We start from the raw sequence: 18,477 nt of genomic DNA, 5'->3' as shown, positions 1-18,477 counted from the left end.
GGCTCAGAGGTTCTCTTTTGAAGGGACTGTTTTGAAACTCACTTACACATGGCTGAGTTAGTCATTTTCTTCATTCTTGCCAAATTGCTACCATTGTTCCACACAACATTGTTCTCTTGCTGTTCCCTTTTATCCACTTTGCCTTCCCTCCCATGGGAAGCTATTCTGATGGGGTTACTAGAGATCCTTGCATTGTGGGGTGACCTTAAAATGGGCAGCCTTGTTTTGCGTGCATGTATGTTGATTTATGTAAGTGATACAGTTCCACACTTACATTTATTTAAGTGATACAGTTCCACACTGTCACATACTGTCACATTCACCTGCTCCACTTCTGTCCATGTCCACATCGTTGTACTTAGTGCTCTACATCATATATCTATCAGGTGCTGGACATCTGCATTGCCGCCTTCTTCCTGTCACCACAGGTTACACTACCTTGAACAGCCTCGTCCCTGTCACCCTGAGGACAGAGAATGCCTATGACTAAGTTAGGACAAGAACATTCTTGCAAGGGCTGCCCCTGGCTCTGCTCCCCCAGAGTGCATGAAGGTTTCTGTATCTGCATTCCTGCTTTTTCCAGCCATTTGTTTGTTTGCCAGTTTAGTTAGTGTGAAGTGGTGGAAGGGGTAAGGGATCTCCGTGGGGCCTCTTTCATAAGGGCACGGATCCCATCATGAGGACTCCACCCTCATGACCTAAGCATCTCGCAAAGGCCCCACCTCCTGTTCCCATCACGTCAGGCAACAGGATTTCCATATGAATTTGGGGAGGACACTGTAGTAAATGCTTATTAGCTCATTTTTAAAATCTTATCTTCTGATAAATATACTTCAAGCTCTTTTTTTTTTCCAATACAGCTTGGTTTATTTTATTAGCATTCAGTTCTGTTTCTGAATGTTTTTTTATTACGATAAAATATACATGACAAAGTTACCATTTCATCCATTTCTAGTGTACAATTCAGTGGCATGAAGCACATTCACACTGTTCAACCATTACCACCATCATCTCCAGAACGTTTTGATCTTCTCAGACTGAAATTCTCACTTCCCATTCTCTCCCATCCCCAGCCCACCACCATTCTACTTAAGTCTGATTACTCTGGGAATGTCCTATTAGTGGAATTATATGATATGCATCCTTTTGTGTCTGGCTGATTTCACTTAACATATGTCTTCAGGGTTCATTCATGTTGTAGCATGTGTCTGAATTTCATTTCTTTTTAAGGCTGAATAAGCCTTTTTTTTTTTTTTTTAAGTAAAACTCCATGCCACACATGGGGCTGGAACTCACAACCCCGAGATCAAGAGTCACATGCTCTACCACTGTGCCAGTCAGGTGGCCCAGGGCTGAATAAGCTTTTTGAAAAGGCTTTCATTCCTTTATATGTCTATACCACGTTTTGTTTATCCCTTCATTTGTCAACGGGACTTTTGGGTTATTTCCACCTTCTGGCTATTGTGAATAATAAGCATTAGCATAGTGCTATGAACAAGGTTTTTGTGTGACCTTTTACTTTCATTTCTCTTGGGTTTATACCTAGGAGTAGAATCACTAGGGGACATGATAACTCTGTGCTTAACCCCTAGAGGAGCTGAACCTTTCTTGAGCTCTGCCTCTAAATTGAGACTTGGGTAGATACTTTCTGAAACCAGGGGTTAAAAAGCTAGGTTTCATTTCTGGCTCTACCACTATTAAAATCTGTGATCCTAGGCAGCCCTGGTGGCTTAGTGGTTTGGCGCTACCTTCGGCCCGGGGCTTGATCCTGGAGACCTGGGATCAAGTCCCACGTTGGGCTCCCTGCATAGAGCCTGCTTCTCCCTCTGCCTGTGTCTCTGCCCTCACCCCCACCCCCATGAATAAATAAATAAATAAAATCTTTAAAAAAAAATCTGTGATCCTGGACAGGTAACATTACTTGTCCTCCTATGTAGAAATAGGCTGTTCTCCATGAGTTGCTTCAGCTCCATGTGAATGTGTATAAGGAACCATAAGAGTATCCTCTTGTCAGGTACCTGCTTTTCCTTGACAAAGCTGCAGCCTTCCTTGTGTTTATGTTTTTAATCATAAACTTTCTCAAGGTCATACCTTACTCAGCAAACAAGAGGACTTCATAAGGGAAATTGGCAAAGATAGCTCCAACCAGATAGAAATGCCCCATTGGAGAGCCACATCCAGCTCAACGGACAGGGTCTGGTCCTGTCCACAGGGCCAGCCACACATCCTAGTGCAGCATCAGGTACAAAGTCAGACAGAGTTGATGGTTGTGGAATGAGGGAAGTTTGTGTCATAGGCAGTCATCCCACTTCTGGGAATCTAGCCTAAGGAAGTGGCTCAAACCAGGTCACAAAATGTTCGGTGAAGATGTCACTGAGATAACAGCTGTGTTATCTCAGATGGGAAAGTGGGACACAGCCCAACTGCCAGCACAGTAGGAATGGTTCAATACTTTGTGCAATATCCTTTAAAGAAATAATTGAAGTTCTGATGACTACATGGGATACAGAAGGAAACATGAGTAAGGAGGAGAAACACAGTATTCCTGGAATTATATACAGAGTTGTAAAAAAAAAAGGGTGGGGGGAGCCCCGGTGGCACAGCGGTTAGGCACCGCCTGCAGCCTGGGTGTGATCCTGGAGACCTGGGATGGAGTCCCACATCGGGCTCCCTGCATGGAGCCTGCTTCTCTCTCTCCCTTTGCCTGTGTCTCTGCCTCTCTCTCTCTATGAATAAATAAATAAAATCTTAAAAAAAAAAAAGGAACTTACACATATTTTTTTTAAAAAGGCAGTCATAAAAATACAGCAGAGGAAAATATGTTAGAATGGTGGTGTTGTATCATGGTAGATCTAAAGGTGTCTTTGTGTCTTTTTTCCTAATTGAAACAGTTTCTGGGGGTACCTGGATGGCTCAGTCAGATGTCTACCTTTGGCTCAGGTCATGATTTTGGGATTCTGGAATTGAGCCCTGCATCAGGCTCCCTGCTCAACAGGGAGTCTGCTTCTCCCTCTGCGCGCTCCCCCTCTGTTCATGTGCTGTCTCTCAAATAAATAAAATCTTTATAAAAAATTCTGTAATGTACTCGCTTTATGATTTAAATGGATTTGATTTTTAAAGTTAATTATTACCACTCTTCAGCTTCTTTTGAATGAAACAATGCTTCTCTTTCCCCCTCAGGTGAAAGAACTCCAGCAGAACTTGCAGGCATCTGAGGAGAAGCTAAAGCACAGTGGTGATGTCATGGTGGCTCAGGAAGTTCAGATTCAGCAGCTCGTAAGTGGTTCTTGTGGCTGCTTGTTCTAGGCACCTGATGCTTGCCCTTTACGCCTTTGCAGCTAGCTGCTCCAGACTCACTCTAGTGAGGTATTTGGACCTGACCTTCGATACAGTTGAGCTGGATGTGAGCAGGTGGGCAGCTGCAGGCAGAGAGTCAGGACCTGCTGGAGGATCTGAATTACCAAAGGAGAGAGAGACTGGCTAATTCCCATCTGACTGCTGGCCATAGGGCCCAACCTAGTTCTGAGACTGTAGGATGGGATAACTCGACAGTCCAACCTCCAACCTCCAGGGCTGTGGAGAACAGTCCTGGCTCTGGGGAGAACATGGCCAAGGGTTTGTCCAGCTGTCACAGCCCCAAATGGAGTGTTGAGTTAGAATCTAGAGAAATAAAAACAGTACTTACTGTACGTTTGCCATGCCAGTCACTGTGCTAAATATCCAGCATGTGTTTCCTTCAGTCCTTGCTACAGACCTCAGAGGTATGTGCTGTTATCCTCATTCTCTAGAGGAAGCTGGTTCAGTAACCCAGAGGTCATGGTCTCCTAGGTAATAAATGGCAGAACCCCCATCTTTCTTGGGTCGAAGGCCTTGTTCATCTTCACTGTATTTTACAGATGGTCCCTGATTTATGATTGATCAGCTTAATGATTTTTGACTTTATGAGATGCAAAGTCAATATGCACTCAGTAGAAACCATACTTCAAATTTTGAAGTTTGAGCTTTTCCTGGGCTAACAATGCGCAGTACGATACTCTCCCTCCATGCCCGACAGTGGCAGGGAGCCACATCTTCCAGGCAGCCCTGTGATCACAGAGTAAACCATCGATTCTGTAAACAGCCTTTCTGTTTTTCATTTTCAGTGCAGTATTCAGTAAATTACATGAGATAGTCAACACTTCAGTAGAAAATAGGCTTTGCCCAGCTGTAGGCTATGCTACGTAAGTGTTCTGGGCATTTAAAAAAATTTGTTTTTTGAAAAGATTTTGTGTTTAAGTTATCTCTCCACCCAATGTGAGACTCAAACTCACAACCCCAAGATCAAGAGTCACATGCTCTGCTGACTGAGCCAACCAGGGGGTCCCTGTTCTGAGCATTTAAAGTAGGCTAGGATAAGCTATGATGCTTGTTTCAACTTATTATTTTCAACTTACAATGGGATCGTGGGGTCATAACCCCTTCATTAGTTAAAGATCAATACTGCCTCCCTAGGGAAGCCTCAGCCATAGAGGGCAGAACCAAGACGGGTGAAAGACGGTGTCTTAGGACTGGCTGGTGCCCTAAGCTATCCCCCTAGCACCAAGACCAGTCCCAGACTTCAACTACTGAACAGACCAGGGGCAAGAGGCAGAGCTGCAGGTAGAGACCTCAACAGCACCTGGGCCAGAGATCAGGAAGCAGAATTCTTTCTACTGGACACCCATCTTTGGGTCTGAGGGAGAGAATGGGGTCCTTATTGTCACCACGGATAATTGTCCCCACCCCCACCCCACAGGCCGCCGCAAACCAGGAGAGCAGCCGTACACAGCAGCAGGCCCTTGCTCTGGAGCAGCAGTGCACAGAGCGTGTCCACACACTGGAGGCCCAGCTTGCTGCCCTGGAGAGAGCCCGGGTAGCCGACCATACGGCTGCAGAGCAAGAGGTGGTGAGTGAGGAGAGGAGGGAGGCCAGGTTTATAAGCACCAGGTTCACATGCTGCTGTGCTGCCAAGTCACTGACAGAATACCAGCCCCTGCTAAGCTAGGGAACCACTTTTTAGAGCAGCTTTTCTCTTTCCAGCAAGATACCTGCTCATAAGAATGGATATAAAAAGCCTGCCTTTTATAAAACCCAGACAGATGGGTTTTCCTCTTTTTTTTTTTTTTTTTTAAGATTTTATTTATTTATTCATGAGAGACACAGAGAGAGGGAGAGAGAGAGACAGGGACAGGCAGAGGGAGAAGCAGGCTCCATGCAGGGATCCTGATGTGGGACTCGATCTTGGGACTCCAGGATCACGCCCTGGGCCAAAGGCAGGCGCTAAACCGCTGAGCCACCCAGGGATCCCTGGGTTTTCTCTTTTTACGGGCTGCATTGGTACCTCCTGAGCAGACCCTTCAGCCTCTTCCCACTGTTCCTCTGCAGTATTCTCATTCCTCCCTCATGGCTTTTCCCTCTCTCTACTTCCTTTCCCTGCCATGCATCTTCAGAGTCAGGTGCCATATTTCTTCTTGTGAGGCATGTGTCAGCTGGTTTTTTCTTACCCCTGCCCCATTCTCCTCTCCACACCCCACCCCACAAAGGGTGGGGTGCATTTTCAGAGGTTCCATGTCTGTAGGACTGTGTCCAGGGGATATAGGGTAAAGCCCTTGTCTTCTTACATGTGCATTTCTCAATTTGCAGAGAAAGCTGGAGCAAGAAAATGCAGTCCTCAGAGAAAGTAAGAATGAATGTGAACGTTCTTTACAACACCATCAGCTTGAACTAAAGAAGCTAAAGGTATTTATCTAACAGCACCAGCATGTCACAGCCTGTCTTTTACACGTGTATTGGGAGCAGCGCAGTGAAAGTTTTGTACTCAGAGTGGAGAAGGCGTGAACTAGCATTTCTTCAACAGTTCTGTTAGACATTTGCTAGAAATCGTTACTCATTAAGTCCTCTCGGTGATCCAGGATGGTAGGAAGAATTATGCTCATTTTGCAGTTAATGTCATTTGAGGCTCTGCCCAAAGTTCTCTAGTTAGTTTAAGATGATGCTGATCTGACTTAACTCAGCCAGCTCTCTGTCTATGTCAGCAGCTGCCTGGAAGTCATGTTGTCACAGCACTAGTGTTGTTGACTTTTCCAGTGGAATTGGTAAAGTAAGGACTTGAATGGTTGTAAGGACTTTACGTATTTATGTTGGAGCCTGTGAGTAGAGATGAAGAAACAGTCTACTGGATTGTTACCCTTTCCCCTCTGAGAACTCAGTGCTTTAATCAGATGCTGCCCACTTCTCTGCCTGGACATAACTGGATGCAAGGGAAAGAATTTCTGCCACTTTCTTAGAGGCCTCCAGGCTTCTCTGTCCCCTTTCATAGGAGCTCTTAGATGATGGATCATAGTAGCACTTGCCCTACTTGTTCATGACACAGAGATCTTGTGGGTCTTTCGGCAGAGACCTTCTCAGAACATCCACAGCTGAGGGTCTGCATAAAGTAAGCTTTCAGTAGCAGTCTCTGCCAAGTTAGGTAGGTGCTAATGCAGTGGTGCTGAATCATGGGAAGCGTGTGCCTGGAGTCACAGCTGTTTGTGTATTCATTCCTTCAACAAACATTTAGGCACCACTGAAGGTGCTGAGATCTGAGCAAAACAGGCAAAACTCCACCCCCTACCCCCCACCCCGTGGAGTCTGTAACTAGAGATAGCAGATGAGCACTAGTCTTAAATTCAGTGTAGAGTAAACCAGAGTGAGTGACAGGAAGTAGGGAAGAGAGGACTCTTTTAAATATGGAGGTTAGGGAGGGCTTCAGTGATATTTGAGTAAAAGCCCTGACTCTTGAGAAGGAGCCAGCAATGTGCCTTTTTGGGAAAAGGAATAGTCCAGACTGAAGAAATCACAAATAGAAAAGCTCTGAGACAGAAAAAAGCTTAGTTTGGAGAACAGCACAAAGGCTGGTGTGGCTGCCGCTTAGGGGCAAACAAGATGAGAGGAGGCAGGCAGGGAAACAGTTGGGAGTTTTAAGCAAAGAAGTGATGGGAGAGGTTTTGTTTTAAAATGATTACTCTGGCTGTTTGTAGAGAATGTTCTGGAAAGGAAGCAAGTACAGAAATTAGGGGGTTCAGATATTACATCACTTACTATGTTTAAGGGCATAAAGGAAAAATTGAAATTTTCAGCAGAGATCTGGTAACTACTAAAAAGCAGCAGTGTTAAAAGGAAAACATATAAGAACGTGAGAGCCAGAGTGTGTAAGGCTGGAACATAGAACATGGTAGACTCCAAAGGGCATGAGGAAGCTTTTGTGGGTAATGAGTATTTTCATGGTTTTCATTGTTAATTTCACCCTAAGTCACCACGTTGCACATTTGAGATATGCATAGCATATTGTTATACTTCAAGAAAATTGTTTTAAAAAACAATACAGGGGATCCCTGGATGGCTTGGCGGTTTAGCACCTGCCTTCGGCCCAGGGCGTGATCCTGGAGTCCCAGGATCGAGTCTGCACTGGGCTCCCTGCATGGAGCCTGCTTCTCCCTCTGCCTGTGTCTCTGCCTCTCTCTCTCTCTCTCTCTGTCATGAATAAATAAATAAAATATTTTAAAATAAATAAATGACAATACATTAAAAAAATAATGAATATGTTTAAGAGCAGATTAGAACTCACTAGAAAAAAAAAAAAAGAATTAGCGAAGTGAAGGAAGGGTAGAATAAAATATAGAAAAGGCATGATAAAAGGATGCTGCAAGGTGCCTGATCCCAGGTCCGTGGGGACCCAGAAGGGAGCACACAAGTGAGACTGAAGCAACGATTTTTTTTTAAGGATTTCATTTATTTTTTATTTATTTATTTTGGAGAGAGAGAGAAAGAGAGCAGGGGGAGGTTGGGAGAGGGAGAGAGAATCCCAGCCAGATTCCACGCTGAGCACAGAGCCTGACACAGGGCTTAGTCTCACAACCCTGATAAGATAGTGACCTGAGTGGAAACCCAGAGTCAGACGCAAATGAATGAGCCACCCAAGTGCCCTGAGACCAAAGCAATTATTGAAGCATTAATAGCTGAGAAGTTTCCAAACTGCTAAAAGCTATCAAGTCACAGGTATAGGTATGAGGATTCTTACAAATCCAAATAGGATAAATGTTATTTAAAAAAAATTTTTAAAGACTTTACTTATTTATTTGAGAGAGAAAGAGAGAGAGAGTGGGAGAGCACAACCAGAGGGAATGGCAGGCAGAGGGACAAGCAGGTTTCCCACTGAGGAGGGAGCCTGATGTGGGTAGGACCTGGGACCCTGGGATCATGACCTGAACCAAAGGCAGTTGCTTAACCAACTGAGGCACCCAGACACCTGTTTGGTTTTTTTTTTAAGATTTTATTTTTATTTATTCATGAGAGACAGACAGAGACATAGGCAGAGGGAGAAACAGGCTCCACTCAGGGAGCCTGATGTGGGACTTGATCCCAAGACTCCAGGATCATGCTCTGGGCCGAAGGCAGGCGCTAAACCACTGAGCCACCCAGGGATTCCCCAGCACCTGTTATTGTTGAGCTTTTTTAAAAGGTTTATTTGTGGGGATCGCTGGGTGGCTCAGTGGTTTAGTGCCCGTCACCTTCGGCCCAGGGCGTGATCCTGGGGTCCCGGGATCGGGTCCCATGTCGGGCTCCCTGCATGGAGCCTGCTTCTCCCTCTGCCTATGTCTCTGCCTCTCTCTCTCTGTCTGTGTCCCTCATGCATAAATAAATCTTTAAAAAACAACAACAACAATAAAACAGAAACAGGAATTAGGGATCCCTGGGTGGCGCAGCGGTTTGGTGCCTGCCTTTGGCCCAGGGCGCGATCCTGGAGACCCGGGATCGAATCCGACGTCGGGCTCCCGGTGCATGGAGCCTGCTTCTCCCTCTGCCTGTGTCTCTGCCTCTCTCTCTATCTCTCTGTGACTATCATAAATAAATAAAAATTAAAAAAAAAAAGAAAAGAAAAGAAACAGGAATTAGTCACCAACAGATTTGCACTAAAGGAAGTGCTACAGAAAAAAAAATAAAGGAAGTGCTAGAGAGCATCATTCAGGTGAAGGAAGATTCTAGATAGATGCATGAAAGATGTAAAGCAGTAAGGAAGAATGAAGAGCAATGATCATTGCAGCTAATGTACACAGAAAGAAACAAAATCTGTCCTGCACTGTGCCCATCTGGGTCCAGTCCTGAGAAAGGAACCATACCAATTATTTGAGACTTTATGTTCTTATGTAAAGTTTTTAGCAGAAACTGATAGAAGATCTCACGAAGCCATTCCCTGCAGGAATGGCTACGACTAAGGGAACAGAGCAAAGAAGGTGGAATTATTAATCTTAGGGATTAAGACAAAGAGCTCCATAGATCTGATACTTAGACCTGTGAGTGGGAGGCACTGTTCACTGGGCACTTGGGGGTCTTGGGGGAATGAAGTCAGCCCCGAGTGTGGGGAAAAACTGCCGCATGGATGTACTACTGCTTTGGGAAGAAGTCGCTGCTGCCAGGACCAAGCAGCACTGCTCACAGAATCTGGAAACGAGGAGGACGGAGCACATCTTTGGCTCTGTCCCCTGCCTTCCAGTCTCCCCCAAGCGCCTCCTGTGGGCTAAGGTTCATATGGAACCAGCCTGAGGAGCAGAGTCCCAGGTACAGCAGGCAAAGCCCTGGGTATAAAGGGGGACTGATAAGCAGTAACTTAAAACCCAGCCCATGCAGGCTGTTAGGAAGTGGGCTTAATTTTCACACATTTAGGGAATTTTTTTGATATCTTGGATTTCTAGTTTAATACTATGACAGTCAATAAGACACCAACTGATTTCAGTCCTTTGATATTTATTGAGGCTTGTCTTAATGACCAGCCTGTAGCCTGTCTTGGGAAGTATCTGCACACACAGCTGCTGGGGAGAGTACGCCATATGGGGTCATAGTATTGTCCGTATCTCCTGAGTGTGTTCTGATTCTTCTCTCTTGTATTCTCGTTACGTCACATAGAGCAGCATGCTGAATCTTGGAACTGTGATCCTGGATTTGTCTCTTTCTCCCTTTAATTGTCATCGTTGCTTCAAGTATTTTGAAGCACTGTTTTTGGGTGCATATATATTTAGAATTCCTTCAGGGAAGTCATTCCCAGGCATGGAAAGCTAGGAAGCCCAGTGGCTTCTGCAGCAGACCTGAGCTATGCCAAGCAGCCTCAAATTCCATAGTCCAGGCTCGACTGTGGCTCTGTGGCAATAGCGCGGACTTCACAGCTGTGTGGATTCAGTTCTGTGTGCCAGGCAAGCCCCTCACTGGCTGATTTTTGAGGGAATCTAGTTTCTTTTTTTTTTTTTTTTTCTTTCAAACTGAACCTATTAACCCTTGACTTCCAGAGGATTACCCTGAGGATCAAGTGTGACCCTGGATGAAAAGTGATGCCTGCAGTTCCTGGCATAGAGGTGCTTTGAGTCTCTGGTTCCTGCCCTGACCTGCTTTCCTGTCTTTCTCTTGGTCTGCCTGCTGTCCTCTTAGGCATCAGCAGTCAGAGCTCTCCTCTCACTCTCCCCAGAAAAGGCTTCTACCACCCTCTACCTGGACCCACAGGCCAGGGTTTTTCAGAGGTGCTTCTCCTGCATCAACAAAGTCTCCCCTGTTGAGAGATGTTGTCTAGGGTAAAGCAAGGTCTCTACTCTTGAATTCAGGCACTTGTTTTTCTCGTCTTTACTAGAAACAGACTCAACAGAAGGTCAATTCCGACAACTCCACAGTAGGAGCCAGAATGCCTCTGGTCAGGAGGCTGGCCTCTCCCTCCATTAACCAACTTGTACCGGTATCACTGGAAAGGGAGGTGTCATTAGGGGAGATAAGTAGCTCACAGAACCAGAAAGTCTTGTCCAACTACAACCTGAGTGGTGAGGGACTCGGGTCTCTTCTTCCTGCATCATGCTGTTTCTTGCCCTCTCAGTTACCAAACTTGGCCTTGCTTTTTCTCCATGATGTAGACTGCGGTATACAAATTAGGAGGATACCACCATAGCACCTCCAAGCTGGTAACATGCCAGCTTAGGAAAGAGGACTTCTCTCCCTGGGTTTCACTATATATAAAAGGATTCTGATATAAAAAGGGATTCTGATTGGTCCATCTTAGATAACAGAGCCACCTCTTAGATCATTTTGGCCCTGGGCTGCAGTACTATGATCAGCTAGGTCTGAATTACATGCTTATCCTTGTAGCCACAAAATTGGCATATTGTTATTGGCAGCCCTACCAGAACCATGTGGAACTGTGGGGTGGAAGTGGGGAATAGCAATAATGAGGCTCTTACCCCCCAGAATAGGGCAATCCTGATAGTAGACAGAAACAGTAGATGTCCCTGACCAGAATGAAGGCACCCGAGAAGTCTGAGAATTGAGCAGTAAGCACGGCCTCTGTCTCAGGGAAGAGGACTGATGCATTTGTCAGGAGACAATCCCTGTGCTCTGGGGAAGGCTGAGGAACCAGCCCTGCTCAGCATAAGAAATAATCCAGGTGGGAGAGTCTAACAGCCAAAGCCTTGGCTCTGAACTCAGATGGTGGCTTGAAACCTGCTATGCCACTAACCAGCTGTGGGACCTCAGGCACTTTAACATCTCAGAGCCTTTCTCTCCTAGAAAATAGATAGTTTTGATGAGTCTGTGGCATTTTGCCCTATTCTAATTCAGTCATCCCTTATTATTTTTCCTGTAGTTGGGTTGCTCCAGTCCACTAGTCCATTCACAAGGGCCTGAGAATCTTGTGTTGATTTCACTAGTCCAGCTCTTCTCTTCAAGTTCTGGATGCCCTAACCTCAGCCCAAGAACTGGCTGGTGTGTCCATTTGCATAGAGGTCGGTGGGTTTCCCACCAGGACAGTTCCCAGAGGGATACAGAAGACATTACAGCAAGAGGGCAGCCCAGGAACCCCAAGAAGCAGGAAGAACACTAGTCTGGCCCTTAATAGGCTGCAGGTAGTATGCAGCTAAAAAAAGCTGTGGAATGAGTTTTGGGACCCACCCTCTTCCCTATCTTCTGGATTGTAGGAAGAATGGAACCAGAGAGAAATTGTGAGTGTTGCAATGGCTCAAGCCCTAGAGGAGGTGCGGAAGCAGAGAGAAGAGTTCCAGCGACAGGTAGGCCCCATGTGACCCTGAGGTGTGGGCCCAAGGGTGGTGTGTTCCAGCCTCAGGTAGGACCAGCCTACCTCCCCGTGTGTCCAGGACAGGGGGTGGACAGAGGTCTCAGAAATGCCATTAACTGCGTGATTCCCCTGATGTCTCTAGGAAGGTAGGAGAAAAGTGTTATAAAGAATCCTCGGGATCCCTGGGTGGCGCAGCGGTTTGGCGCCTGCCTTTGGCCCAGGGCGCAATCCTGGAGACCTGGGTCGAATCCCACGTCAGGCTCCCGGTGCATGGAGCCTGCTTCTCCCTCTGCCTATGTCTCTGCCTCTCTCTCTCTCTCTGTGACTATCATAAATAAATAAACAAATAAATAAACAAACTAATTAATTAATTAATTAATCCTCATCCCACAGGATAAGGCTTTGCGATTTTTGATGGTCAGTTATTGTTATAAAGCTCACCTGGGAAAAGCCCCTATTCGGGTACCTGCTGGGCTCGAATTCCGTAGGGGGCCATCACTGCCCATAGACCCGCAAGACTTGAGCTCACTTGAGCTCTCAGCAGGAAGGGTGGGGTACACCTTCCTTTTCATAAAGACTGCCTCAGGCCCCAGACTTGTAGTGAATGGGCTCTAGGCCTTCAGTAAGTCCCCTAACAAATGTGAGTCTCAGTTGCCTCTGGAAAGACTTTAGGATAATTACACCTTTCAGGAGACTAACAAACATCATGTGTAACAAGGTCACGTGTATCAAATGTCAGGCGTGTGGCAGGCCTCGGGACCTGGAAGTCATGGTTATGCAGCTTGCTGGAAGGCGGGGCACAACAGCCGCATGTCCGGTAGGCCCAGCATAGGCCAGGTGGGCAGCAAGGGCAGTTGCTCCTGTGTCGGGCCCTGGCCCCTGCCCTGTGCATGTCCAGAGGAGCAGAGCTTAACTTAGGGAATGTTCTAGGCCATGGACTGCAGGGAGGGATTCATGGGGGACCCTGGGTCATGGAAAATTGGAGATTCCTTTTGGGGGAAATGGGGTTACTGTCGCCAGCCTTCTCACGTGTTACTGTCACCAGCCTTCTCATGTTGGTCTTTCTGTCCAAGGCTGCTAACCTCACAGCTGTGGTAGACGAGAAAGAGCAGACTTTGCAGGAAAGGGCTGAAGTGATTCTCCAGAAAGAGCAGGAGATCTTCCAACTGAAGAAAGGTAAGGAGTCTGCCCCTGTGGAGCCTGCTCACCTGCCGCGACCCAGTACCCCTGCCCCGAAGTGGCGTGGAGTCACTGGGCTGACCATGCTCCCCTCTGCCCGGCCCAGGTCATGACTCTGTCCTGTTGCAAACACGCCAGCTGCAGAGTGAGCTGGAATCCCTGCGGAGCCTGAGGGGGACTACAAGGGACGAGGAGCTGAGGCTACCCAGCCCAGAGCAGGGCTTGACACGCTCGGTGCCCGAGCCTCTCGTGAGTCCCCATCTGAACCACGGGCCTGGGTTGGGGGCGGCAGCATGTGCTGTGGCAGGAGAGTGCTGTGGCAGGACACATGGTTGACCACCCACTGCTGTTTGCCACTAGGAGGTGATAGGAAGATGCAGGGGGAAGCGCTGATGCTCCTCCAGGATGCTGGGCGAGTCACTTCCCTGTTCTTTCACCCCCATCTTTAAAGTGGGGTGCTTAACCGAGTAAGAGCTTGTGGGTATTGAGGAGCCCATCAGATGTGGCACCACGTGTCAAAGGCAGGTGTCCAGACCCTTGCTGTGTGGACAGGTGATTATGACATTGGAAAGCATAGGACAGGAGCTCCACGGTTGAGGCATGGCTCTCGGCCAGCTGCTTGTTCCAGTACCTCAGTCTGCACCTCCAGAACCAATCTGGTCCCCTTACCCACAGACCTATGGCTTAGCGTCACCCCAACCTTGTCCTGGCTCAGCTTGCTGCCGCCATTCTGTAGGTAACCTCGAGGGCCACGCAGGACCCCACGTTCCAGCTTTCAGCCGCAGAGGGCGTCCCGAATGGCGAGGTGGGGGTCATGGACCTAGAGCAGCTACAGAAGGACAAACAGGACTTGGAGCAGCAACTTCTGGAGAAAAATAAGGTGATGGGGCCCTTTGCCTCAGCTGTTTATCTCCCTGCACCCTTCCTGTATCTGTGCCTGAAACCGTTTGGTTCCTTCTTCTTCTTTTTTTTTTTTTTTTAAGAGATTTATTTATTTATTCATGAGAGACACAGAGAGAGGCAGAGACACAGGTAGAGGGAGAAGCAGGCTCCATGCAGGGAGCCCAATGCAGGACTCAATTGCAAACCCTGGGATCACACCCTGAGCCAAAGGCAGACGCTCAACCACTGAGCCACCCAGGCATCCCTGTTTGGTCCCTTCTTAAGAGAGTTTTATGGATGCCCTTGGGCACGTCTGGGAGGGAGATCTTCCCTCTTTATCCGAAGGCCTTTTTCCTGGATTTCCACCTCGCTTGCCTGCCTTTCACACGTTCCTCCATGTGAGATAACATCCAGAGTGTTAGAGCTCAAGCAGCAGCAAGTTCAGATGTTCACACCCACCTCTGCTGTCACCATTGGGTCATGTTGGACCTTACCTCGTACTTCCTTTCCATAGCTGTGAAACAACCCAGCAATGTCGGTCTTCAAGTGGTTTTACTGGGGGGCATGTTGGGGGGTGAAATGAAAGTGTTTGTTAGCTGTCCCGTCAACTTTCTGGTACTTGGCAGAGGTCTGGTAAATGTCATGATTCCACCTCTCCTCCAGCCTCTGCACCTGCACATGTGGGGTGTCATTTGATCCTTGTCTCCAGGGGTCCTGGCAAGTTAGTGTTGGCTGCTCATCACTCTAGCCTCAAGTGTGTCATTGTGGGTGTGTATTTGTTCAGAGCTTTAACAAAAGGGAAAAGTGCTCTTTCTCTCTGTCTCTTTCACACACACATTTAATCTTACTGTGAAATATAATATACAGAGGGGCACCTGGGTGGCTCAGTCAGTTGAGCATCTCCTTTTGGCTCCAGTCATGATCCCAGAGTCCTGGGATCAAGTACCCCATCAGGCTCCTTGCTCAGCAGGGAGCCTGCTTCTCCCTCTGCCCCTACCTCCTACTCATGTGCACTCTCTCTCTGTGTATCTTTCTCTGACAAATAAAAAATTAAAAAGAAAAAATAAATACATATAGAAAAGCGCACAAATACCATGTGCCCCAGGGCCCACCCCTCAGACTCCTCTCTCCGCGTTGGGAGCGTCCATGTCCTTCTCGCAAACCCACACAGCCCCTGGGAACCCTCAGTCATCTCTGTACCTCCGCAGCAGTGTCTAAAAAGCATCTGAAACTTACACCATCCAAAACCAAACTTCAGACTCACTGTATGCCTAGCACAGCTGCCACCCTTCTTAGCTCAGGAAATGGGAAAAATAAAAATCATGGTGTCATTCTCAACCCCCTTGTTTCTTTTTTTTTTTTTTTTAAGACTTTATTTATTTATTCATAGACACAGAGAGAGGGGCAGAGACACAGGCAGAGGGAGAAGCAGGCTCCACGCAGGAAGCCCGACGTGGGACTCGATCCCGGGTCTCCAGGATCGCACCCCAGGCTGCAGGCAGCGCCAAACCGCTGTGCCACCGGGGCTGCCCAACCCCCTTGTTTCTTCCACAAGCATCATCCACACCGTTAACCAGTCCTTTTAGTTGTTTCTTCAGACTACACCTCAAATGAGCTGCTCCTTATTCCCACCACTGCTGCCACCCAAGATCGGGTTGACATTCTCTCCCCTACAGGCTGGTGTTGGGCTTCTGACTGGCTCCCTGTCACCCTTTGGTTCCAGCCCTTTGATGACTTCCCATCTCTCTGTAAGAGCCAAGTCCTTGCGGTGGCGCATGGTCCCCTGTGTGTTTTGGCCCCTTGGTACCCTGTTCTGTGCCCCCTCTGTCACCTGCAGCACTCCCCCTCAGCCACATCGGCCTTGCCTTTCTGTGAATACCAAGCACCCTCCTGACTCAGGGCCTTTGCACTTGCTGAGCCTTTTGTCTGGAAGATTCTTCCTGCAATTCCGTCACTTCCTTTATGGTATCCTTTTGTCAATGAGGCCTCCGTGCTATCACTGGCAGCCCTCATCTCAGAACCTCCTGTCCCCTGACCTACCTCTTTCTCTCCATGCTTCTTAATACCTTCTGATATACTGAAAGTTTGGTTATTGACACTTTTCCCTCCTGAGAGCAGGTATTTTTCTTGTTTTGCTTTTTGCTTTTCCCCAGCCTCTAGGTCACTGTCCACCACATAGTGGAGACTCAATCAGTATTTGTTAGACGAATTAATCAGTGAGCCAAAAACCTAGAAAATCAGGTAACATAAAATAGCAAATGTACTTCTAGGTAAATGTTCAGCCTCATGGTCAGTCAAGAGAATAACAGATTGAAACAACACATTACCACTTGTAAAATAGGGTGTGTTTGGAGGCCATTTAATGTGCTTGACAGGAGCTGGGCCCCTGACAGAGCCATCTCATTTCTGGGGAGAAACTGTGGATATACCTCGGGAGAAAGCAAAGCTGATTGCCACTTTGAAAAGGGAGGCTCACGGGGATCCCTGGGTGGCTCAGTGGTTTAGCGCCTGCCTTTGGCCCAGGGCGTGATCCTGGAGACCCGGGATCGAATCCCGCGTCGGGCTCCCGGTGCATGGAGCCTGCTTCTCCCTCTGCCTGTGTCTCTGCCTCTCTCTCTCTGTCTCTCATGAATAAATAAATAAAATCTTAAAAAAAAAAAGGGAGGCTCAGTCCCATTTTTAGACATGGAGCATTCCCTGGAATTACTGTCACATTAAAAGTTAAAATCAGGGCAGCCCGGGTGACTCAGCAGTTAGCCCTTCTTCAGCAGGACCTGATCCTGGAGTCCCGGGATCCAGTCCCACATCGGGCTCCCTGCATGGAGCCTGCTACTCCCTCTGCCTGTGTCTCTGCCTCTCTCTCTATATATATATCTCTCATAAATAAATAAATAAAATTTAAAAATAAAAATAAAAGTTAAAATCAAGGGGGCACTTGCAGGCCCTATTGGTGGAGCCTGCCACTCTTGATCTCGGGGTCTTGAGTGCAAGCACCACATTGGATATACAGCTTACTTTAAAAAAAAAAAAAAAAAAAAAAAAAAAAAAAAGGCAGCCCCGTGGCACAGCGGTTTAGCGCCGCCTGCAGCCCAGGGCGTGATCCTGGAGACCCGCAATCAAGTCCCACATCGGGCTCCCTGCATGGAGCCTACTTCTCCCTCTGCCTGTGTCTCTGCCTCTGTCTGTCTCTCTCTCTCTCTCTCTGTGTGTCTCTATGAATAAATAAATAAAATAAAAATCTTAAAAAAAATAACTGTGGAAAGGTGTGAAAATTCTGATAAATTAAAACCCTATTCAAAATTCTAGCAACTTGATGCAAGATTGGGGACATGGACAGGAAGTCCACAGGAAAAACTAATTTTGATATGTTACAGTTGTGAGACTCTGGAGATACGTTTAACATTTTTTTCCACTATTGCTGATTATACAGTATGTGCTTTCATTGGGAAAGCAGAGGTTAGTCTTTCTAATGATTACTAGGGTATGGAATAAATCACACTATGGCTCAATATCAATTAAATTCACTAAAATAAAGAAAAATTAAAAAATAGATAAGGACAGAAAAACCATGATCTTTTACACATACATTAAAAATGCTGATGTCTTAGGAGAGCAGTGGTGGGATCAGGGCACATAAACAGAATTCTGAAGGACAGAGTGGACTGTACGGAGGTGTTTCCAGCTGCGCTCCTAACAGAAGCGAGCACCAGAAGCAGTCCTGAGTGGGTAGGCTGGGGCAGCCCTGGGGCCTGAGCGCTCCACAGGTGGTGTGTGACAGTGGCCTTTGTGGGGCTTGGAGAGCATGTGCAAGCAAAGCAGCCAGAAAGGGGAAGAGCCCCAGGCACACAGGTGTGACGACACAAGCCTCTCAGGAGACAAGAACAGGTGCATGGGGCTCCAAGGGGGTGGCTGTCTGTTCTGTCGTCCTTTGTACCTTAAAGGTGGTGAGATGTGCATTTAATGAGTGGCTTTTTGCTGGGATGGGGCTTTGTCTCAGACCATAAAGCAGATGCAGCAGAGGATGCTGGAACTCAAAAAGACTCTCCAGAAGGAACTGGTAAGTACCCCTCTGGTCCCTGCAGCCTGTGCCCTCGCTGGCTCTCTGGTCTTCCTGGGGTCCCTTGCTGCCTGGTGATGCTCGCCCCATGCCCCCACCTCGGATGATTGCAAGAGGTTTCTGGAAAGCCAGATGTTAGCTGGTGGGACAATGGCTCTGCCAGTTTGAACATGCCTCTGAAAAGTAGCTTTGTGACTTTGGGCACTGCCATCCTTCTCTAAGCCCGTCTGTGCCCTGAGAAGTCATTGAGGTATGCACC

General features: G+C 47.4%; 1 protein-coding gene across 1 annotated transcript in view; it reads left to right on the top strand.

The window, feature by feature from the left end:
* Window positions 1–18,477, top strand: part of GOLGA1 (golgin A1) — a 46,400-nt gene that overhangs the window by 23,848 nt on the left and 4,075 nt on the right. The window contains exons 11-18 of the mRNA XM_041724839.1: window positions 3,181–3,276; window positions 4,775–4,924; window positions 5,662–5,757; window positions 12,003–12,092; window positions 13,174–13,276; window positions 13,386–13,528; window positions 14,016–14,159; window positions 18,159–18,218. Coding sequence (XP_041580773.1) covers window positions 3,181–3,276; window positions 4,775–4,924; window positions 5,662–5,757; window positions 12,003–12,092; window positions 13,174–13,276; window positions 13,386–13,528; window positions 14,016–14,159; window positions 18,159–18,218 — 882 coding nt within the window. The remainder of the gene's footprint in view (window positions 1–3,180; window positions 3,277–4,774; window positions 4,925–5,661; window positions 5,758–12,002; window positions 12,093–13,173; window positions 13,277–13,385; window positions 13,529–14,015; window positions 14,160–18,158; window positions 18,219–18,477) is intronic.

Source organism: Vulpes lagopus, chromosome 12 (genome assembly GCF_018345385.1).
Source record: "Vulpes lagopus strain Blue_001 chromosome 12, ASM1834538v1, whole genome shotgun sequence".
Taxonomy (NCBI): Eukaryota; Metazoa; Chordata; class Mammalia; order Carnivora; family Canidae; genus Vulpes; species Vulpes lagopus.
The sequence above is the reverse complement of the archived record's forward strand: the minus strand, read 5'-3'. Positions and strand labels throughout refer to the sequence as shown.